Source organism: Empidonax traillii, unplaced genomic scaffold (assembly GCF_003031625.1).
Source record: "Empidonax traillii isolate 1590-97213 ecotype Southwest subspecies unplaced genomic scaffold, ASM303162v1 scaffold87:size1256882, whole genome shotgun sequence".
Lineage (NCBI taxonomy): Eukaryota > Metazoa > Chordata > Aves > Passeriformes > Tyrannidae > Empidonax > Empidonax traillii.
In genome coordinates this window covers 1,196,259-1,219,679 of record NW_020955280.1, presented here as the reverse complement: position 1 = coordinate 1,219,679, position 23,421 = coordinate 1,196,259, and the positions used below count along the sequence as shown (strand labels likewise).

The following is a 23,421-nucleotide window of genomic DNA, read 5'->3' as shown; positions in this document are numbered from 1 at the left end:
GTCTTCCTATTTGCTGGAACTACATACACACTGGCCCCTTTGACCTAGGGCCTGATGCCAGCGGCTGGTACTTAAGACTTCCAGACATACATAAACATACAGGGTTGACAGTCCCCTCACCCTAGGAAAAAAAAACTAGAAATGGAGCTTAGTGAGACAAGGCTGCAGAGATAATTATTACTGATCAGCAACGTATTAAGACATGGCCACTTTTTTCACACTTTTTCAATGCTCCCATATTTTTTTCCTCCCAGTCCGCTTTTATAACTTCCCCACCTTTGGTGCTTCCTTTGATATACCCATACTATATCTCACACATTCTCACAATCCCCTAAAAGGATCTCATGGTAGGTTTTCGTTCCCAAATGCTCTTCCCCCATATGAATGAGGACACCTGTTGGCCTGCAGGCATCCCAAGAGCCCTCCTGCCTCACTCTGGACGGAAGCCAGGCCAAGACCAAGGCCCAGGCCCAGAGGCTGACTCCAGTCCTTAAAAAACTCTGAGAGCAGCCCAGGACGGGCACCATTGTGCTATTTCGGCCATCACGTACCCCATCTGCCGTCACCCCTCCGCCCCTTTGGTTCCATTCCTTAATAACCTGAGAGGTGGCAGCGCCAAAGCTCCTCGCACAGACCTGACCTTGCAGCTTTACCCGCTGCTATCCGGAGCACCGGACGGGCAGCACGAGGGGCTCCGCGGGACCGGCCACTAGTCCCGCCAGTCTCTCCGCCAGGGAGGCGCCGCAAGGCCCCCAACGGCCTCTGTGAGGTTTAAATTTGGCGCCGCGCTCGCTGATTGGCTGGTGCCCGCCGCCAATACACTCAGGGAAAACGCTGTGGTGTCCTAAAAACGACCAGTCAGCAAAAAGCTTCTTCCGCAGACGCGCCAATAGCGAGGTGCGGTGTCGCTGTCCAATGAGCTGAGTCCTACTTGGCGGGAGGTTATAAAAGGCCCCGGCGAGCCGGTCCCGCCTCAGTTGGCCGGAGCGGCCGGAGAAGAGCGGCTGTGTAGTCGAGCCAGGCGCCATGTCCGGCCGTGGCAAGAGCGGCGGTAAGGCCCGCGCTAAGGCCAAGTCTCGTTCGTCCCGGGCTGGGCTGCAGTTCCCGGTCGGGCGCGTTCACCGGTTGCTGCGGCGTGGGCACTACGCGGAGCGGGTGGGGGCTGGCGCGCCCGTGTACCTAGCGGCCGTGCTCGAATACCTGACGGCCGAGATCCTGGAGCTGGCGGGCAACGCGGCCCGGGACAACAAGAAGACGCGGATCATCCCCCGTCACCTGCAGCTGGCGGTGCGCAACGACGAGGAGCTCAACAAGCTGCTGGGCGGCGTCACCATCGCGCAGGGCGGCGTCCTGCCCAACATCCAGGCCGTGCTGCTGCCCAAGAAGACGAGCGGCGGCGGCGCGAGCCCCGCCAAGGCCGGCAAGAAGGGCAGCGGGCAGCAGTCACAGGAGTACTAGGCCGGCCGCCCCTCCGGCGCCACACAAAGGCCCTTTTCAGGGCCACCCCATTGCTCACGGGGAGAGCTGTAATCCGCAGAGGGGAGGGGAGGGAAGGGGAGATCGGGCCGGCTGCGAGGGACAAGCGGGAATCGGCCCGAGGCCTGTCAGACACCGAACACGAGCTGCTCTGTAAGGGCTGGTAATTTGCTTGTATTTACCTTTCTTCCCTGCAGTGGGCGTTGCATAGAGAATAAACAGCGCTTCGTTTACAAAACAGGACCCCAAGAGGGTGCCATTTCAGTATTTCTACAAGGTACTGTAACACACAAGGCTCGCTGGGAGGATGGCGAGGCAGTAGTGAGTGCAAGAAATCAAAGTAAAAGGAAGGAGCTGTTATAAAGAAAAGCACAATAGCCCAAATTTGGACTTCTGCTTCAGCTCCCCATTCACTGGCTAGTGGGAGATGAACTGGTTCACATTACCCTTGTGGACAAGCACTCTAAGGCTGTTCACACCCTCCTTTAATCCTGACAAATTGGCAAATCTGCATCTACCTGATAACTGCAAACTTAATTTACCTTAACTGAGACCAAGGGTGAAAGTGGTATCTGTGCTACTTAACTAAAAGGAACATGGTATCATCAACCTGATGGGAGACTTCAGTGGTCCAGTGAGTGAACCGGCCCAAATAAGGCACTCTCAGCACAGTACAGCATTTTAGTACCAGCACAGTTGTGTTTCCAATTATAATCTGTAATGAGCACTGAGTTCCTAAATGGAATAGAACGCTTACAGACTTTTATTTTTAATTTTTGCTTTTAACTTCCTAGCTACAAAAATTGTTGAAAATACTTCAAAGGGACACTTGGCAATTTAGAGAAATGTGGAGGGGGATGAAAACCCTGAACAGCACAAACTACTCAAGTTAGTTAGCTTATTATTTCAGGTTTTTGCACCCAAATGTCAGGCAAGACTGGTGTGAGTGTTTAAATAAATCCCATTTTCTGGAGAATGATGGCATAGCTGCAGTCTTGTAGCTGGTGTTGTAGCACTCCTGGCCACACCGAGTTCAGCGTGTGTCGTTGAGCTGCCTTGCCACGCTAAGGATGTGCTTTGCTCCCTTGCTCAGAAGTAAATTAGCCAGTTCAACACCCAGGTTTTCTGCAGCTTCCTGGGCCTGGCTAGGGACATTCTTGGCTGTGATGCCAACGTGCTGCACATCATCGTTTGGTCCATCTTCATTCTGCAGACACAAACACCTAGGTAAGGCAGCGGGGAGGAGCAGGGAAAGAACAGTTTCGGATATCCACAAAACAGGGTAAAATCTGGTACAAGGAGCCTCAAGAACAGGGTGCTGTTACAACTTTCAAGGAACCAGACCAAAAGTCATCTATTTCTAAAGGTCAGGGTTTTGTCATTCAGCTTCAGGTTTGAATTTTGAAGTCGCTGCAGGGCATGTACCTGATTGGGGTAGTTGACACTGGTCTGCATGGTCTCCTTCAGGCTATCAGATCCATCCAAGCTGTAGACTGCTCCTGTCAAGTACAACTTGGAAAAACAGACAGAATGGATTAATACCATATTAACAAACAGCCAACTACTTCTCTTTAAAAAAAAAACCCACCAGCATACAAAGCTAAGTCTGGAGGGGAAGGCTTTTCTCATGCAGTGGGATCAGCAAGAATAGCAGTACAACACAAAGCAAAAGAGAAGAAATTCCTGTTAAGGAAGACGCAACTTCCCAAGGAAAAGGATGGACTTTTTTTCTAGTTTCCCACCTCCCTAATCCATTGTCTAAAAACAGATTTGGTGGGGTCAGAAGCAAGACTTTCAGATCTCAAGGCAACACTACCTTAAAATAAGCAAGGGTGATGAGAGGGGAAATCTGGTATGTATTATAAGGGAATTTTCTAGGAGACAGCTTCAGTACCCACACCCACTGATCAAGTCAGGAGACTATCTACCCTACTTGGCTTTAAAGACATCTGCTGAAATTGTCTTCAGGGAAGGATCAGGGAACATGCACATGCTTGGAATAGGTTTTCAAAATAATCCCAGAAAAAAAAGTACTCCTCACCTGGCCATCCTTCAGCAGGGTGCTGACAGCAACAGGGACACTACATCCACCTTCCTAAAACAAAAAGAAGCTGACACCAAGGCTCCTACCCAACACTTGCAAAGCAGAGGCCTCTGAAAAGTTTAGGCTGCACACAACCCCCACCCATCACTTTTCAGGCCCTTCTTGATTCAGAAGTAATCCTTCTTTCACAGTTTTAAAACAGTGCAACAGATTTCCCATACTTCGGCATCAACTCAACTAGCAGAGCAGTATTTACTGCTGCAGGCAGAGGAGCAAGGACACCAGACCTACCAAACACTTCATAAAGGCTCTTTCAGCAATGCAGCACAACACAGTGTCTGCATCATGCAGGGCAGATACCATATTCAGTATCTCTTGGTCTTTGGCACGAACTTCCACTGCTAAGGCACCCTAGGAGAAGAAACACACAGCATAATAAAGTAATTCTTCAGCTTCATGCATCTGTGTGTGCACTCAGCATTGACCACGAAACAGAACTCAGAGGCTCGAACGCTTTTCACTAAGGGAGTGATGTTTACAGAAATGAATTACAAAACACTTTACTGGCTGCAGTCATCCTATAGCAGCTGCTATGAACAGATGATTGGAACTTAATCAGCCAAATGTTAAAGGCCATGCTGCCACCTCAAACCATTCTAGAACCTATCTCAGTTATGTCTGCATATATAGAAACACACACCCTATTGTGCCTTTGGGATGAGTAGGCTGGATAAATCCAAGATTTACAACCTTTCATCAAGAAACAGATCAAGTGCTGAATGAGTAACAGTGACAAAACAATTCTTTTCTAAATTGGATACATGACGGGGCACGGGGTACAGGCCACTGCACAGTACCTGACCAACACATGATCAAAGTCACTGTTTCAGAATGACTGTGCAGATTGGTCACTTGCAATCACTAATGGATCTGGTTTAGCAAGTTTGATACCAGCTGAGCAGTCCTGTGTAAACTATGCCACGTGTCCAGAACGGACTGGAACCACTGGCCTGCCCAGAAACAAGAGCCCTAAAATGTGCTCCAAGACACCTGTTTCAGCTCCACCCTGTAGGAGTCAGGACACCATAAGGGAGAAGGATGGAGCATCAGAGGGCAAAGATGTTGCAGCAGGTGTGCACAACCATCCTGGTGCAGTTGTAACACCAACCCTGTGAGAGCCTGCCCCACACCTGCTGTGTCACCCATCCTAGTTGTGCATGCATTACCTTTCCCCTTTATTGTTTTTCGACTATGAATAGAAATCAGCCACTGAGTAACAGAGCTGACTCCCATTCTTCCAACAAGCTGTGCCTAAAACAGCATAACAGCCAACAAAACAGATAGATGTAATAGTTTTTTGGCAACCAACAAGCGAGAAGTCTTCAGCACAATTAACCACTCAAGAGACATTGTGCTGCTGCTGGCTTTCAATACATAGCATGGCTTAAAGTACAAAAGTTGTAACATACCTGTCCAACAGCATACAGACAATCTTCAGGGTCTAGGAGCTGGAACAAAGCAAAATCAGTTAAGTCCCAGAGTTCAGAATATAGGAAACAAGAGCCAAATTCTATGCTTGTCTCTAATACCAACTGATTTCATACCAGATCAAAGAAATATCACCTCTCCCTTCCCATGCTCCAGTGTTTCCACCACTACAGTGAAACAATACCACTTTGTGAAATACCCAGTCACAAGAAACTGAGTCTTGCACAACGCTGAGTTGCCAGACATGAGTGCTGCAAACTGCTGGGAGACGATCAGATCACAAATTGTTACTGAACCATGGAAAGCTGAACAGTATAAATTTCTGTATGAAGGAAAAAGCAACCAACCAAAAAAACCCCAAAACTCCTCCCTGAAGCATCTCAAATCACAAACTAACATGGCAATGGAGTCAGCAGACTGCATGCTCATCTTGGACAGGACAACCATAAGGTCTGAAACACAAGCAGTTGACGGTTCAGCAGAGAATGGTATTTTCTGCTTTGCTGCTCCTCACCTGGCCAATGCGATGCTCCCAGCCCATCCTCTTCAGTCCAGCAGCAGCCAAGATGATGGCACTGAAGTCTTCCTTCTCATCTAGCTTTTTTAGGCGGGTATTTAAGTTCCCTCTCTGTAGAAGTGGTTAAGCAAGCATAGAAACAATCAGGCAAGCAGTCCTACAGCCACTTGAGCATTTACAGACTGCACAGAATCCAATAGCCTTCAAATGAGAACATCAGTACCATCCTGAAAGAAGTGTTAAATATGGACAATTTTTTCTTTAAATAGAGTTTTGCCAAGCATTATGGAATATTAATTCAAGTGCTGACTCTGCACGTCATTTCAGTATTAATACCCAGCTCCTTCTGCACTCCAAAAAACTTGGCTCATAGGACCGAAGTAACAATGCCTTCTCTCAGTAGTTCAGCCACCCACATTGGCACTAGTGGTCCAAATTACATCCAGGGTTACTGGGAACCCACTGGCATTTGGTCACACACCTTCAAAAAACACAGGGGAGGCACCATTCCTCAAACACTGCATAGCACACAATCCAATGCATCCTGAACCCCAGCAAGGTCACAGCTAGCCCCCTGGTTCACAGCCTCCTGAGAAAGCAGAGGACAGAATGGCTACAGTGCTACCCCTACCCTCTGAACAGGGTAGCAGGGGGCAGGCAGCCTTTGAGGAAATAGTTTGTGCTAGGTCAGCTGGTGCAAATCAGCCTTGAATGTAGACTTTGCATCAAGTTATATTTTCCCCTCTGCAGCTTCACCCAGCTCCCACGTTTTGCCAGGAAAGGATACAATATCCCTGAACTGCAACTGAGGGAACTTCTTTTTGAGCTGAGCTGCTCTCCGAAGTGAACTGGTTCCAATCACACTGTAGGGAAAAGTAGAATCAGTGAAATCAAGCATACTCATAACACCTCCAGACAGAAGTATGACAGAACTTTCAAGGAAACAAATGGTAACTTTTTTTTTACATATATGTCAAAGTGAAGATCTAAGAACCAGATTTATATCTCCTTAGAAAAAAGAAAACCACTCTGTGAAATTTAGCATAAAGCCTGGCTGAAGCCACTCTCAAGGAGATGATATACAGGATATGCTTCTGGAGAGCAGTCCCAGCCACTGTCAAGGACTGATAAACCTCATTTAAAGGCCACAATATTTATAACAGAAAAAAAGACTTGGCTGTCCCAAAATGAAGCAGACAAAGTCAGACAACTGAAGTGACTAAAACAGATAGACTTCATCAGGGACATAGATGTAGTAAACAGAGGACCTTTGAGTGCCTAATTGGAAACCACAGAAAACTGCCAGTCTAGGCAGTGAGCATTTCCCTTCTCAAGATGTAAGGTGTTTACTTCTCTTCACAGAATCACAGAATCATAGAATATGTTGATTTGGAAGGGGGCCATCAGGATCATCAATAATGTTCCAGCTCCTCACCCTACACAGGACACCCCAACAATCCCACTATGTGCCTGAGAGCATTGTCCAAATGATTCTTGAACTCTCTTAGGCTTGGTGCTGTGACAGTTTCCCTGAGAAGCGTGTTCCAGTGCTCAACCACCCTCGGGCAGGGGGAAGAATCTTTTCCTCATATCCAGCCTAAACTTCCCCTGACATAGCTCCAGCCATTTGCTCAAGTTCTATCACTGGTCACGAGACTGAAGAGATCTGTACCTGCCCCTCTATTTCCCCCTCTCGGTAACCTGGATCCTAGACCAGACATGATTTTCCTGCCATCCAAATGTGCAGAAGCACAAGTCCATGTTTCTACTACAGCTGGTTTATTTCTTTCACTTTAACATAGAAAAAAAATCTAATAGCTACCTTAATCTGGGTCATTTCACTCAGCTACCTCAGACAAAAGATTCCAATAACCTCTATGAAAGGGCAGGTAATTCAAAATCCACAAGGAAGTGATGCCAAAAAATCCAGGAAGAAATCAGAACTGGCTGGGTGAGAACAAAAGCATACTTCAGGTCCACAAAAGCCAAAGTCCTGCACTGGACACCCTGTCTGCAATGTATGCATTTCCCTGCAGTAGGCACAAGACAAGGAAGCAGGAATTCACTCTGGAGATCCTGAAAGTGTCTAACTTGAGAATCAACACTGCAACTCTAGGGTGGTTTGAGAGATCCAGTCTCACCCAGTGTGCAGCACCCCTTGCTGCTGCTCTTCCCAGCTAGTGGGTGTAGCGTAATGTCTGTGGAACACTCACAAAAGGCAGCGTAAAACCACTACAGGATAAAGCAAGGAGCTCACTGACTTGCCACTGGAAAGAATCAACCAACTGCCCCCTTCTGTTTTCACACCTGTCATCCCCTTCCTCTCCCACTCACCTCTTTTCAGGAAGGAGGCTCAATGTTTTTCCACAGTTTTTGGGATGAAAGACAACAGCATCAAGTGGGTTCTCCCTTCTGCAAAATAATGCAAGCGCAGAATGAATGACACATCATTTAAGGGAAGGCTGTTAAGCTTAACAGTTCTGCTATCAGTCCCTGGAGGAACTGCCTCTGGCTCCAAAATACCCCACTGTCATTGTAAAAACAAGCATTTTCAGCACACCTGCTGGCTACCGACCACTAGGACAGCTCTGGTGTTTCCACTGTTATGGAGATTATTCAGAGGGTGATGAAACTTTGAACACATAAATGAACCTAAGCTGCCTTTGCTCTTCTTTACCAACACGGTAAAATGCAAGCCCTTCAGAGAAGCAAGCCTTGTGTTCACACTTACTTGCAGACAGCGCCGATGGTAAAGCCAGGAGGAAGGGAAGTTGGCAGGTCCTTCAAGGAGTGAACCACAAGGTCAACTCTAAAAATTAGAGGGTAGTAATGAGCGAACAGATGGTTGAGCTCATGTGGTGGTCTATCAGAGGCTTGCAGGTCATCTACAGAAAAGTTTGGACCCACTCTGAGAAATAATCTGGAGTAGAGAGGAATTTCAGGATTCCACAGCCAGAATTTACTATAGAGTTCTCAAGTTACTCCAAAAAAAGCTACCTCACCTTTCTCTCTCTCTCTCTTTTCCCCCTGGGATAATGCCTTCCTCCCAGCAGCGATGCAAGACACTTTTGAAACAATTAAGTTGAGTGAGGGGAAGACACTGGAGATGTTTACACAGAGAGACTCATACTAATATGCATCAGTCAGGGGGCTGGATTATGCTTCAAACTGAAAGTGGCAGCAACCCAAACTACAGGGCACCTGCTTCATTACACAGCAAGTGAACATCATCATAAATGCTTGAGTCCCCAGAATGTTTTCACCAACTTCACTGAAAATGTAGTATGATGTAACTACATGGTAAAGAAGAATACCTTTGTTTTTAAACATCCTTTAACTAAGGCAACATTCCTCAGAATATTGAAAAAGAAGAGATTAAACAACAACAACCCAACACCTCAAACCCACAAAAACACCACTAATCTCTCTCTCCTTCAGCAGGAGCCTGAACCAAGGTTTTCTGAAGAGAGAAGTTAGAACGCAGCACAACTTGCCCATGTCCAATTCTCCTGCACATTTAGCTCACAAACATGTTAATAAATGTTAACATGATAACAATAAATATGTTTTGCAATACATTACCACCACCAAATAAAGTGTTTTTAAAAGACCATACTCATAAGCAGAAATCAAATGAAATTACATCCTCTGATGCATATATAATACACAAATGACAGAAGAAAAGAAACCTAACTAGGGCAGACAAAGTGACACAACTCCAATTCAAAATACATGGCTAAAGCCCAGGGCACAGAGAGAAAAGGGAAAGAAAAAGACAGTGACTTATCAAAAGGTTTCTTTTTTTAGCCAGAGGTACCAGAACAGAAGGAAAGTAGATCACATATGCAGCAAGCCAGAGATGTCCAAAGAGCAACAAATGCCAGAGGAAGAAGGGAAAACAATAAGCTCTTACTCATTTTTTTCAAGTGCATTTTCCAACTCTTTGGTGAAGAGGCTCTTCTCCCCGATCTACACATAAATGGAAGGACATGAATCACAAAAGAAGCATCAGACAATATAACTTCAAATACGATTAGTTCTTGTATAGAGGAAGAAGAGATTCTTTACCTTGGAAAGTGCTGTATCCAAGATCTTGTCTCCGGTTGTTGACATGGCAACTGCTCAGAGACAGTACAGGTAAAATGTGAGGCTTGGTAAGAGCACTGGGCTTAGGCTGAAAACACCTATGTAAAATGCCACGCGCAGAGCAGTGTCACACACTGCTGGGTGAGCACCAACTCAGGCTCAGTACAAGACAGACTCACTTCTAGACATACCCTGCAGTCAAGGCAAGTGAAATGGAGACTTCCTTCACTGTCATAAAAACCACAGCAAGGGGAAAGGGGGCAGGTTTGGGAAGAGCTGACCCAATGGAAACTGCCACAGTCTGTCTCTGCAGTGCCAGTGAACACATATGCAGCAGTTCTCTTCAGTGCAAGGCTGAGGTCCCATTATTCCTGTTGAAAGCCTCGAGCCTCAGACCAGAAAATGCCCCTAATGCTCAGCACAGTGCAGCCAGAACAATACCAGGTTTGCAAACAGAGCAACAGAACACCATCTGCATCACATACTCAGTGCTTCCATCATCAAGAGCCTATGAAATCCATCTTTCTCCCCTGGAAGGAATGAGCAGCAGCTGCTAAGCCACACAACATAACTGAATTCAGACTGCACTCTTAGATAAGTGGGGTCGAATCCTCCTCCTCCTGACTCTATGCACACCTCTCGCACACAAAGATAACCAACCGGCTCCTGCTGCCATCCACCCCCAGGGCAGCATCCAAAACAACTTACCAATCTCAAAGTGGAGGTCAGGGTACAGCTCACGGAGCATCGTAACCACGCTGTCGGTCTGAATCCGGGCCAGCTGCAAGGAAGCAGAAAGTCCTAAGGAAAGAACACATTGTCCATACCGTAGCTAAGGAGGCTTTGCTATTCTTCAACAGTCAGGCATGCATGCCCAGTACCTTCTCTCAAAATCAAAAGCATTAGAAATAGGTTGCCTCAAGCAAAATCGCTCATAGGTACATATTCCTTGAACTGTGTGAATTCCTATAATGACCAGACCCCCTGCACTGAAGAACTTCTTTTATTGCTAAGTGGCACAACAGTTCCCTGTTTTCAGTGCTGTTGTGATCCAAACACTCATGAGACACAGCAATTTATCCAGTTAGGAAGAGCGACTACAGCAGAAGCCTGCAGATCAGGATTCTCATGCTTCCTCTTGTTGTGCTTCACCTCTGTGGAACACAACTGCTGAACTACACCTGCTCCTCAGCAAGTGGGCAGAAAAGTAAGAAAAACCATCCTCCTGTTGCTCAGTGATGAAAGAGTAAGTCATGTTGCACACTGGGTAGTACTCTCTAAGAGTATGAATTTTACCAATACTGCAAGTTTTGGGAGAAGCCAGAAGGATTTCCCTGTGCCGCTGGAAAAATCTACAGTTACTGTCAAATACAAGTTACTTATCCTCTGTAAGAACAGAGCTTTATTTATAGGTTCTACAGACACACACAGAGAAAAGTAACACCTTACATCGTCACGTTCAGCAAGCAACAGATCTCAAACCAGTAAACCGCAGGAAGAACATTCCTTTGCATAAGAACAGCAGAAGCAACTAAAATAAACCCAGGATCACAGAGTGTGTCATCATTCTGCACATGCAAGAAGCAGCAAACTCAAGCACTACAGGTGAGTTTCAGCTTTTCTCCCACCGAGGGGCTAAGGACCCTTTGGTAATTAATGTGGTTCTCAGGACCGTTGATTCCCTACAAGTAAAACGACAGTAAGTAGCTACTTCCCTTTGTAAAGTGCCCCAGGAGCCTCAGGTTGGAAAATCAGGCAGCCCACAGGCACGGCTATGTCCCTTGCCCTGATGTCTACACAAAATGCCTTCGTGACAGTACGAAATTCTTCCTAGAACGTGCTACCAGAAGGAACGACATTATCTCAGAACAAAGGTCTGAGGGTCTCTTATCTCCCTTTGCGAGGCTGCTCCTCCCGCTGCAGCCCGCTGGCAAGAGATACCTGCTGTATCTCCGGACACGTCCCTTCCCTGCCCTTGAGCGAGCTGCAGCCGTCAGTCATTGGTGTTTTTTTCCTGCAAGAGCTGCACAGGCCTTGCAAGTGACACAGCCCCCACCAGACCCGGGAGGGCCCCGCGCCTCACCCTCGGTTCCCGCGCCGGGGCAGCGCTCTCAGAGCCGGCCGCCCCCCCGGCTTCCGAAGGGGGCGCTTTCCAAACTTCTTCCCGGAGTCCCAAGGAAGGAACCGGAACGCGCGGGTTTCGGAAGCCCAGCCCTTCCCCCAGCCCCGAGGAGCCCGCGGACCCCGAGTCGGCCGGAACGAGCCGGGTACCGGGGCGGGAGCGCGCCTCGGCCCCGCCGCTGCCTACCTGGCTCCGGCGGGTGCCCACCCGGACCGCTCTGCCCTCCACTCCGTTCTCGCCCGGCGGCAAGGGCGGATCAGCGCCCGGGTCATCGCCTGCCCCGTCGGCCCCCGTGCCGTTCCCCGCTCGGCCCCGGCCCCCTCCGGCCGCTCCCGTGCCCCGTTCCGCCATCACCGCCGGCCTCGCGCCGCGCCGAGCACGTCACCGCCGGCCCCACCCCCGCCGCCCTCAAGGAAGCCCGCCCTCCGCCACGCCTCGAGCCACGCCCCCCCAGGCCCCGCCCTCCCAGCACTCGGCCCGGTTAGTCCGGTCTGTGGGGGTCGAGGGGCAGCTCCGGGTGCGGCACTGCCAGGCCAGGCTGGCTTATTAGAGCCAGGGGGTCTGATTTATTGAGGACACAGCGCGGGGCTCCGTACAACCGAGGGGGCGCGTGGACAGGGCTCGGGGTCAGGTGCTGCGCTTGGTGTGGATGAGCAGCTCCCGCTGCAGGCCAGCCTCGAGCGTTGTTGCCGCCTTTCCCGAGGGCAAGTCCGTGATGAGTGTGAGCTTATTGAAGACGCCGCGACCGAAGTAGTCAGCAACAACAGAGAAGCCATCGTTGGAACATTTGAGCTGCCAGACACACAGCAGCAGCATTAGCAAAAGCCTCCAAAGCCTCTTGCCTCCAGCCTCTTTCCTTTCAATCCCTGCACTTAGAGCCTCTTTATTAGGGACAGGGCAGCCCACGTCACTCCCTGGCTGTTTGCTCATTCCATGCAAGGACTGCATGTAGCAGAGGAAGATGCTAGATTTGCTGCCACTGGCCATTCCACCTCATGTTTCAAACCTACATCTGAGCCATGCATAGAGAGGATATAATGAACAACTGAATTTAAACAGTAAGGCACCTGCCTCAGCTCTCTAGTTTCCTCATATGCCCCATTCTCAACTTCACTGCTTCATCCTTAGGAAACAACATTTTGGTCCTGTCCCCCCCATTCCAATTCACACAATTTTTTTTTCCTTTCTCCCTGATTTGTTCTATACAACTCGTTTACCAGCTGTAACACTGACCAATAGGTCTCGACCTATCTGAGGTTAAGGTGAGAATGGATTCCCTTTCACCTTCGCAGAGTGACAAGAACTCTCCATGCCCTCTACACAATGCAGTCACCCTAGGGTCTAATGACTCATTATTTAGACTCAGCCTTGTTTACAAAATACTTTCAAGCCTTCCCTTTTCTACCAGCCTCCACGGGTCTGTAAATGAATCTAAACTCTATTTATTTCAACTTGATAAGACAGGCAATTTTACCCTACCTGATGCTGAAACTGGTCGTGCAGATCTCTCTTCTGCTCCTGGGCTCGGATCATGTCCATGACTTTGCGATTTTCTGGCATGCAAGTAGGACATTCTGAATCACTCTCGGAGTAGCTTTCAAAGCAGTGCTGGTGGAAGGAATGACCGCACAGGAAGTGGACTGAAGGCAGCTCCAGTGCACTGGTGCAAATGCTACATTTGGTCTTCTGAAAGATCTTGGGACTGAGAGAGTGACAAGAAGGAGAAGCATGAGAAAGACAAACTATATTTTACCTTAATAAAAGAAAACAGCAGTTCTATCCTTATATAGGACAAGACAAGACAGGACACATTTCTGCACCTTGCTTTTAGCTCTTCAATCTCCTGGCGGATCCTTGTAGTTTCTTCTCGGTATTTTTGAATTCTCTGCTCATCCTGCTCTATCTGGCGACTCTGCTTCTGTAGCTTGTTGACAAGATAATCCTTAATCACAGATAGGGTGGCTGTGGAGTTATGAGCCAGCGTCTGCACAACTGAGAGTGACCAAGATGTTAGTTTAAACACAGGCGCAAAAAGTTACACTAGTCCTGCCTGGGCAGACTGTTTTCCTGGGAAAGGCCACTTACAGGCAAAGACAGTTCACACTCTTATGGAACTGGAAAAGGCTCTCTTTCAGTTTGACCTCTTCCAGAAAAGGGGAACTGGATAGCTCAGACCAAAAGAACTAAAGCAAGGATCTAGCAGTGGATTGGATTCCAGTTCAACTTCACCAAGGTACAGCAGGAGTTTCAGCAAGCCCTTCCCTGCCCCATACTGACAGAACAGAAAGCATGTACAGACATCTCACTGATACTACCGGTCTTTTTTCCTAATTAGGAAGCTGTGAGTGACATAGCTTTTCCCTACAGAACAGGGAATATTACTTCAAATGGTGGGCCCCAACTTCATTGATTCACTTCTCAAATTTCTGATCTATACAGACTGCTACAAACTAGTTTGGGTTGAATTTTTTTGTGGTTTGGGGTTTTTTTTTTGTTTTTGCTTGGGTTAGGTTTTTCTTTGGAGGGGTGCTGTGGGCTGAGTGCCACACGTCATAATTACCAAGCAGAGGAGGCATAAGATTCTTGTTCTCGATGTGTTTCAGTACTGCAGCAACGTACTCCTTACAGTCCTCCTCCTTCCGTGCAAAGTAGCCAAGAGCCTGTTCCCAGAGACAAGCTTCCTGGTCTCCATACAACTCACACACCTCGATCACCTTCTTGTACTGCTCGTTCTGCATATGGTAGTGCATGATCTGTTGGAAACTATGGGAGAAAGACTCATCAGCTGCCACAATCCATCTCTCCCCTTGAATTATTAGAGGGACTTCAAGATTCCACCCAGCCATGCAATCTCCAGACTCACACAGAAGCCAAAGACAAGCCTCCCATTCACTATGTAACTGCTTTGCTCTAACAACAAGGTATTTCAGCTGAGCAGTAAACTACCATTCCCATCTTGAGACACTAAAGAGGTTACTACCATTGAAGGCACAGACAGTTAAGGCTCAATGGGGGCAGAAGGGGAAGGACTCTACAGACAAGAGCAACACTCACAGTTTGCCCTGCTCATAGAGGTAGAGGACACCATCCTTGAAATTGTGCATCTGACATAAGACCAAGGCCTTATCAAAGACTGTTTTGAACCTTCCGCTCTTCAGGAGGGTGAGGGCTTCATTGTGCAGCTTCTCCTTGGTCTACAAAGAATGGGGAGAGGTCAGGCAGAGCAACACAGGCACACACATAGTACACACTATTTTGCACTAAGACCTGACAATTTGCAGCTCTTTCACAGGAGACAGTTTTGCTATTTGTTCTCTATCCCTTTTAAGCAAACAGGACATGATTTTCTTTGCCCAAACAGCCAGCATCCTCACAGATCTAGGCAAGCAAATAGAGATACTTTTGTGAGTGAGGCATCTGCTCACAGAGGCTGTATTGTGTGGAATCTGTTCTTAGATGAGATTCATACAAAGCAAGTTCAGCCTTCCTTAAAGGAGTATTCTCCCAGCTAGCAGGCTGCTTTCTCATTTCTGTGCCATTTGTCCAGCACAGCATATGTATTGCCTCATGTTATCAATGCCCAGCTGGAAAGGTTATGGGTTTGCAGGAATGCAAATAGGATTCAGAGACACCAAATCTGTCTCTCAAAACACAGTGATGGAAGAGCTCAAACCTGCTCATCTTGTTCATGTGCCCAGTTTTGGAGTCGAAGCTCCAGTAAAGTGTCATAGACACCCTGTGGAGAGTCGGCTTGAACCTCAGTCATATGCTCCAGAAAAGCCTTCAGTTCTCGGGAGTTGTTTGCAAAGACTGGGATGAACTCCTCTGAATTAGCCTGTAACACAGATAGAAAGAGACCAAGCACCCAAATCAGTCTAAGCTGGACTGGTGCTTCCTCCCTGCATGAGGAATGTTCATTTCTGAGACACAACAGATACAGCACGACACAGGATGGGAACTACATCAGGAATCAGTTCTGAGCAATAGCTTTAAGTGGTCTCTTGTCTCTGGGACTACCAGTACACCAGACAGGACAGAGCTTCTTGTAAAATCATAGAATGGTTTGGGTTGTAAGGGACCTTTAAAGGCCATCTAGTCCAATGCCCCTGCAACGAGCTAGGAAATTTTCAACTAGATCAGGTTGCTCAGGACTCCATCCAACTTGACTTGAATATTTATTTCTAGGGATGGGGGCATCTTCTTCTTCTCTGGGCAACCTGGTCCAGTGTTTCACCACCATCATCGTAAAAAATTTCTCTCTTCTACCCAAACTAAATCTGCTCTCTTTTAGTTTAAAACCATTACCTCTTGACTCATTGCAAAAGGGCCTGCTAAAAAGTTTGTCTTCTTCTGTCTTATAAGCCACCTTTGAGTACTGAAAGGCTGCAATGAGGTGTCCCCGAAGCCTTCTCTTCTCCAGCCTGGACAACTCCAACTCACTGATCGTTTCCTCAGAACGGAGGTGTTCGATTCCCCTGATCATTTTTGTAGCCCTCCTCTGGACCCGCTCCCACAGGTCCACATCATTTCTGTGCTGAGGGCTCCAGAGCTGGACACAGTACTCCAGGTGGGGTCTCACCTGAGCATGTATATATATATACACGTGTGTATATATACACACACATATTTTTAGGTATAACTCTCATTATACCTAAACCATTGGGCTGACACCATAAAGTATGCAGAAGCACTCACTTGCACTACTGGAGAGCAAAAACTCGCTGTCAACATAAATGGTACCTTTTTTCCTTCCAGCATCCCATGGCCTTCACTGTCTCCCGAGGGTCGGTAATCAGTGCAAAGGATCTTAAGCAATTCTGTGGTCTCGTTAGGGACATGGTGCATTAGGATTTTACCATAGCGCTTCATGTTACTCTCTGCCTGTTCAAAGGGCAGCTTTCCAATGTAGTGCAAAGCCTCTTGATAGTTCTGTGGAGACAGCCAACAAAACAATCACAGGACATTGGCCCCTGCTCCCCACTCTGAGGTTAGGACAGAATGAAGACGTGCTGTGAGTATGCCACAAACACCATTTGCTCTGAATTATCACCTAGTTCACTATTCCTGCTTGTTTTCTTCCTCAGGGAGGAAGACTGGATGTGGCCTGGGGGAGAGACTTAGATGAGTCCCTCACTATCCACCCTCCCTCCTCTTAAAGGGGACTGTAAAAAGCCACATCTGAAACAGAACAAGTAAGGTTCTCTGATTTCCACCCCTAGTCTACCATACGTGCCAAAAGGAAAAAGGCAACACACAAGCAGTATCAAGTGCTGTTGCTGCTGCCTCAGCAATCCCACCAGCATGCTACCCTCAGGAAAGAGGTCAGGGAAATGTATTTTCACTGAAGAGGAGGCTAGAGATGTGGTGTTCTCCCAAGTAAGAACACGGGAGCAGTTATGTCTCCTCACCTTGATGTCCTCTAACTGGATTTTGAGGTACCATTCATGATGCTCATGCTTCTCTGCCAGGTACACAGCGTGGGAGTAGTAACCTGCTTGGCGGAGCACCTTGATGGCCGTTTCCACATCAAAGCGGACCTCGCTGTCACTCGTCTCCAAGAACAAAAGCAGAAAGATGGTCCCTCAGAAACACTCCCACAGTCCAGAAGCAGCAATCATTTATGTAAGAGGAGGAAAGCATGAGCAGGGACAACGCAGTACCTCTCAGGCATGGGAAAGGCCACCCGCGCAGAAAGGAAAGGAGTCTGACCACCTCCCATTCTCTTGCCATTTGCACTGGCAGAAGCAAGCACACTCAGACTCAGATGCAAGCTAACCAAATGTAAGCAAGAGCTTGGAAATCAAGGAGTAAAGAAGGGGTACTGAGTGACAAATCCATTCTTCTCTGTCTTAATGGCCCTACAGGAGCCAATTTACGATGTCACTGCTATCTCTTTTTAATTAATATCAGGCCATAATAACGTGGCACAATTTCACCTCTCCCCAATACCTTAATGAATTCTTCCAGTTTGGAGCTGTCTTTGAGTTTGGTATAGCAATTCAGCAAAAGTGTAGTATGATCTGCATTGGCCAGGGATTGCAGGTGGAGAGTCTGTAGATAAGCAGTGAGGTTGTGGATACGCTGAGCATCCAGGAATTTTCTAATAACATACGATGGTTCCAGCTTCCCGATAGTTCTGTGAGGGAAAGAGTCATGGTACAAGATACTGTACACCCAAGAAGTCAAAATAAATGGAACAATTAACAACAGAGCAGAGAGAAGCCTTAACTTCAGCAGGCACTAACCCACACGTGATCACTAAGCTATACAACAACTAGTTATGGTGTAAGACTACCCATCTGCACGCACAGAGATACAAAGGCTTCAATCAGGATGACCATGACAGCAAGCAAAGACTTAATTCTCCTTTAAATGCAGCAGTGAGCCTAGGACTGGGATCTGACCACAGCAAACTGGGAAGACCAAAAAAAAAAAAAAAAAAAGAGGAAAAAAAGCTACATTTTCCTTCATTTCCGTTGCATAACTCAAAGTCGGTTTTAAATGCTCATGCCCACATGAAGCACTTTAGCCACAGTTATCGTGAGACTTAACCCAAGTCAACAGTAAAAATACATGTCGACTGTCACTACATGTTGGGGACTCCAGAGGCTCAGCTGCACATTAACCTAACACTGTGTGACATTTTAAAAACTGAGCATGAAGTTTTCAGTAAGCCCCAAGCCCAGGCTATTCCAAGTTTGAGTTCTAAAAAACCCAAGATGTTTCAAAGCTGACGAGTTGTTTGGGTATTTTCCAAGAGGACTGCCATTCATGGTCAAATTGCATCATCCTAGGGCGATTCCTTCTTTATAATGGTATTGTCAGGCCCAACTCCATCCCAGTGTGCCTACATTATTCATGTTAAAATATGATCAAAGAGAAGAACTTTATTCCAAGGTGTACAGAGCAATTTTCAAGTAATGTGTTCAAAGACTTTTAATCTCACTGAAATGTTTCTCTCTATGGGTAGAACTTTCACCTCAAGTCATGCTTTTTTTGGTTTGGAATTGTTTTATTCCTGGGCTGAAACAGAAATCAAACCCTCTGTAGCTCCTACCTGCACTACAACATCCTGGCTTCACAGGACCTACCGGATGTACTGCTGGATGGCCCCGTCATGGTTCCCTTTGTTGTACAGATGATCCCCATACTGCCGGAAAATCTCTGACAAACCATCGCTGTCCAAGTGGTGGCTCTTGGCCAGGTTAATGGCCATCTCAAATAAGTTCTTTCTGAATAGCATCTGTTAAACACATGGTAAGAGCTGAGTAAGGGAAATACCACCCCACAAAACAAGTTCAAATACACCTGGAAAAAAAGTTGTTTCTTCTTTTTAGTGCATATGCGTCCTTAGACTTTTAAAAAGTAAATGCCTTATAACACTGGTCATGCTGAAAAGCTATTGAGTCACTTGTTATATAACTCACCCACCTGAATGGTTCAACTTTTCAATCTGCAGAGTCAGTACAATCTTGCAGACATAAAGCAGAGACTAAAAAGAAAACAGATTTACATGCCTCGAGTTTGGTTTGTGTATCCTTCTCCTGTAATACGTGGATCTTCCCATCTCTGGTCAGCACATACAGAGAACCCCACTCTGCCAAGACATCCACTATATCATCGAAGATTGAGCTGTATGCAATGAATTTGTTGCACAAGTCATATATATTCAGGACTTGTTTGTCCGAATTCTGTGCCTCATTCCCAGCAAACTCTGACCTGGAGAGCAGAAAAAAGTTTTAAAAAACAAAGACAGCATAACTTGGAATCTTGATACTTGTGCCAACTAGAGACATACAAAGAGCAAGACAAGCAGGGTTCACCTGGGCAATAAACTAAGTGGGCCTAGAGGCAAAACATCTCATATTTATACACAAATTCCATTATCCTGTTTTACTGAGAAATTCATAGGACTGGGAAAAATTCCCATTCAGCATGCTTAACTGTGCTGCTCTTGCACACAGATAGATTGGTCTGGATGAACCTCAACAGCCTCTGACAAAGTTGCCATCGGCCTCCAAGAGCAAAGTTTTACAAGTAAGAACAAAAAAGCGGGAAAGCAAGAAGCTGCAAGAGCAAAAAGAACTCATCTGTTCCAAGAAGCCCTACTTTGGCGAAGTCTTTCGGTCCTTGGAGACGATGATGAGGTACCCCCGGTACCAGTGAACAATCAGCTTTTGTCCCTCAAAGGCAAAGCAAGGGCCACGTTCATCTGGCTGATAAAGGTACACACATTCATTTCCTGCCACAATGAACTGGAGATCCTGGGAGGGGTCACTGAGAGATGAACAGCGCAATCCACAACCGTGAGTGTCCAGCTCCAGGTGAGGATAGTCTTTCACTGAAAGCATATAAGACTACAGAGGAAATGCAAGGGTTTGGGGATCACTCTGGTCTAGACTCTGAAAGCAATGAAATTTGCAAGTCAGTCTCATTTTTTCCAGTTAACCTCTCACCTGGATGTTCTCTGTGGTCACCACAAATAGATGTGTAGTTTTGCCAGACTGTCGGAAAGCAAGGCCAGTAACTGGGTAACTGCCTTCGTGTAGGATCTGGGTCTTGCTATGCCGGTCTCGAGTGATGTCTCCTTTCGTAAGAACAACACTGCCATCTGCAAAACCTGGTGAAGTGGACAGACTAAACAATTACTTACACAGCACACCTGAAATTTTATTCAGCATAAGTTAGGGCAGCTCCAGTCAGCAACAACACCTTGCTCACCAGCAAGGTATGAAGTGATGGGATTGCCATAGGTTCTTGCGTCAAGTCAGTCTGGCCAAGCCACCTCCCAGTGGTCCTGTTCCAGTTCAGAGCTCTCACACGACTGCATACAGGAGGGTACTGCTCAGCAAGGGTCAGCTTGTTTTCCACACACAAATCTCATGTGCGGGTTGATTTTGTTTTGAGTCTCTCTGTATTTTGCTCTATGAACAGCCTTCCCATCCCACAACTGCAATGATCATTTTAATTCCCTTGCTTATTCAAAACACACTGTAAAAAGACAAGAGGAAGATTTTCTTTGTGAAAATATGCAGTTTTCACAGCTTGCCAACAGCCCGTCTTGTAAGTTGTCCCAGGATGGAAGGCCACCACACACATAGGGAAAGCTTTTTGATTTCAGTGCAGGGACCATGTAACCTCACATTACTGCTCTTAATCTGTCAGAAGCAAAAAACATTACAAAGGAATGGGTGAATCCAAAAGGGGAAACTGGCTTTCTTTTTAAAAAAAGGTTTCTATAGTATACTTGAAAAAAATTTCTCTGTAACACTAGGTATCGCAAAACCTATGGTTTCTCCTGTACCAACAGAACCTGAATTTAGTACTAATTCAATAAATATATAGCCTGACCAAATGGCAGGGAAAGAGAACATCAACTAAAAATATGTGCTTCCCTTTTAAGTATTTATTTAAAATATACAGACTTGGGTTAAATTTACTCATTTATCTTCTCGAGCTCTGTGACTGCATGAGACACACAATCTCTCAGGGAGAATAACAACTGCATAAGAAGAAAAACCATCAGCATATTCTGTGCTGATTTTTGCATCATCTCTTCATTTTCCTTACATCTGAGTAAGGGTTAATTTTCGTAATATTTTTCTTAGGCTGTTACAGCTCAGTTTTACTTACCAATAGCCATGAAATTAAGATTCTCGTGGACAGTTAGGCAGGATACAACCGTGGGCTTGTTACCTGGTATTGCTGGGAAAATTCGTGTGCACAGAGGATTGCCACCATCTCGCTTCTCCAGATTCCAGACTTTCACCTACAAACAACAACGATCCAGCATAAGCAAAACATGTGGTTTGCTTAGGGCCAAGACCTGGTATCAAATGTTACAGTGCTCAAAATGATCAAGATAATTAAAGTAAGAAAAGTTAACTGAGCTAATCACACTACCCTAAAGTAGCCTTTAGAAAGACTTATATTACAAATACATTTTCCTCACTTTATCATCTGACTTACCAAGGGGTTAATACCCTCTTCATCCTCTCCAACAGAAACCAAGATACTGTGCTGCTTCAGCTGGTACAGATGAGTTACCCTCAGCTTGTAAGCCTGGAAACTACTGAGTTGAAGGGAGCGAGGCAAAAACCAAATCTGACCTTCCATATTTAGATCACAGTTAAGGCACATAAAGAGAAAGGAAAAAAAAAAACCAAAAAACAAACAAAACAAACAAACAAACAACCAAACAAACAAAAACCACCACACCACACCTTCAATCGGAGGGTTTTAGTAAACACTTCTGCAGAACGACCCCGGAGCACCAACACATTCAGCAGAGAGGTTTTTTGTTTGTGTTTAAAGCAAAGGACAGCGGAGAGCAGGAAGCTCGAGCACTCTCCAACACCGGCCCCGCCGAGCCCCCCACAGGCCCTCAGCGCCCGGCACCGGGCAGGATATCCCCGAACACGAGGCTGCCCCGGCCCGAGTCGCAAACCGCGATGCCCGGGGGCAGAGAAAAGGGCTTCGCACCGGCCCCATCCGGGCCCGGCGGCTCCTTCACCGTCTCTCTGTCGAAGAAGACGAAACGGCGCCACTGCAGGTACGCAGCCATGTTGGGGCCTGTCCCAGCCGCCACTCACGTGACCCGGCCCGGGAATCACGTGACCCAGCCCCCGCCCCTCGGGGGTGCCAGGAAATTTAATTTTAAAGGTTGAACACTTATCGAGGGGAAAAAAGAAAAAAAAAAAAAAAACATATCAGAGCCTGCTAGGGATTTAAAATTCATCCGGGTGTCATCAACTTTGAATGACTCATTTTACAATAATATTTATGCAGTGTAGTAACTAATGTTTAATTTTTGACACCATCAAATTTTAACTCACCTCTCTCCAACGGCAGTATATACGGAAAGGTTAGACATAAACCGTTGGTCTTGTCCAGGGCCCAGCTGAACAAGGGGGTTGTGAGAGATGAAAATGGTTAATGGCTTAAAACATTGTTAAGATCACCCAAGGGATCTATTAACAAGAACCTGGGTTACCCTTGCCTTCTGGGGTGGATTGCAACAGAGGTAACAGAGATCTGAATCTTGTGACTCAACCTATCCTTATCCCCCTCACCCCCAGCCTCCACGTAGATAACTTTTGGGTTGATACTGGGTTTAGATTGATTGTAGTCTGCTTTTTCTCTATGCTTTAACCACCTAGTCAGCACTAGAGAGAACCTTGCCACCAAACTGTTGTGCTTTCACTTTTATATTAAATCTGCTTCTGTCGATTCTGTTGCTCGTGCTTTTTAAGCAACTTTAAAACACTCATTCCTAGCAGCCAGAGTCACAGCACACAGGTTTTCTGCAGCACAAGCAGCCGAGCTCAGGATGACTCCTGATGGAAGATGTGACACGACAGTCCCAGGAGACTCCTGGAGTGCTGCTCTGGCCTCTTACAGAAACTCTCATGGGCATAATCAGGGCTAACTTGGCACTGCAACCAAATGCCAGTTGATGTCTACTGGTCTAGCAGAGACAAGACCGTGGAGCATTGGAGCCTGGAAGAGCAGCTGTCACTAAGGCTGGAGGGTCTGTGCAGACCCAGGATGGCTTGAGCAGGCACAGCACCCTTGACATTTGTCAAGTGCCACAGGTCTCCTTATGGACATCAGCATACTTCCAACACAGCACAGTTAACAGAAGGGGGGGGGGAGGGGAGGGAAAAAAAAAAAAAAAAAAAAAAAAAA

General features: G+C 46.7%; 3 protein-coding genes and 1 long non-coding RNA gene across 5 annotated transcripts in view; 1 reads left to right on the top strand and 3 right to left on the bottom strand.

Annotated features, from left to right (window-relative positions):
* The window catches only part of LOC114056327, a 6,036-nt gene extending 5,288 nt beyond the window's left edge, over positions 1–748 (bottom strand). Inside the window, exon 1 of the long non-coding RNA XR_003570980.1 lies at positions 636–748. This is a non-coding gene — a long non-coding RNA (uncharacterized LOC114056327). The remainder of the gene's footprint in view (positions 1–635) is intronic.
* A 224-nt stretch (positions 749–972) lies between these two features.
* On the top strand, positions 973–1,719 carry LOC114056326 (histone H2A). Its single transcript, XM_027881445.1, has one exon. It carries the CDS (start codon positions 1,027–1,029, stop codon positions 1,456–1,458), a length of 432 nt encoding a protein of 143 aa, XP_027737246.1. The 5' UTR covers positions 973–1,026; the 3' UTR covers positions 1,459–1,719.
* Positions 1,720–2,216: 497 nt separating this feature from the next.
* On the bottom strand, positions 2,217–12,108 carry HMBS (hydroxymethylbilane synthase). The gene is made up of 13 exons (XM_027881444.1): positions 11,920–12,108; positions 10,320–10,392; positions 9,594–9,643; positions 9,439–9,494; positions 8,257–8,334; positions 7,860–7,937; positions 6,313–6,388; positions 5,523–5,636; positions 4,990–5,028; positions 3,812–3,931; positions 3,518–3,571; positions 2,902–2,988; positions 2,217–2,683 (listed from the first exon to the last, which is right to left on the bottom strand). The coding sequence occupies exons 1-13, from the start codon at positions 12,082–12,084 to the stop codon at positions 2,510–2,512; spliced, it is 1,164 nt and encodes a 387-aa protein (XP_027737245.1). The 5' UTR covers positions 12,085–12,108; the 3' UTR covers positions 2,217–2,509.
* A 224-nt stretch (positions 12,109–12,332) lies between these two features.
* Positions 12,333–22,319, bottom strand: VPS11 (VPS11, CORVET/HOPS core subunit). Of its 2 annotated transcripts, none has more exons than XM_027881442.1 (16): positions 22,144–22,319; positions 21,703–21,851; positions 21,430–21,502; positions 20,190–20,353; positions 19,843–20,090; positions 19,251–19,452; positions 18,825–18,976; positions 17,683–17,869; positions 17,142–17,285; positions 16,474–16,662; positions 15,407–15,568; positions 14,788–14,927; positions 14,294–14,496; positions 13,554–13,725; positions 13,213–13,435; positions 12,333–12,525 (listed from the first exon to the last, which is right to left on the bottom strand). In XM_027881442.1, the coding sequence occupies exons 1-16, from the start codon at positions 22,295–22,297 to the stop codon at positions 12,361–12,363; spliced, it is 2,727 nt and encodes a 908-aa protein (XP_027737243.1). In that variant the 5' UTR covers positions 22,298–22,319; the 3' UTR covers positions 12,333–12,360. The 2 variants fall into 2 exon arrangements, with proteins under 2 accessions (XP_027737243.1, XP_027737241.1); XM_027881440.1 differs by having other exon boundaries at positions 21,367–21,502; positions 22,144–22,297.
* Between the last annotated feature and the right edge of the window lie 1,102 nt (positions 22,320–23,421).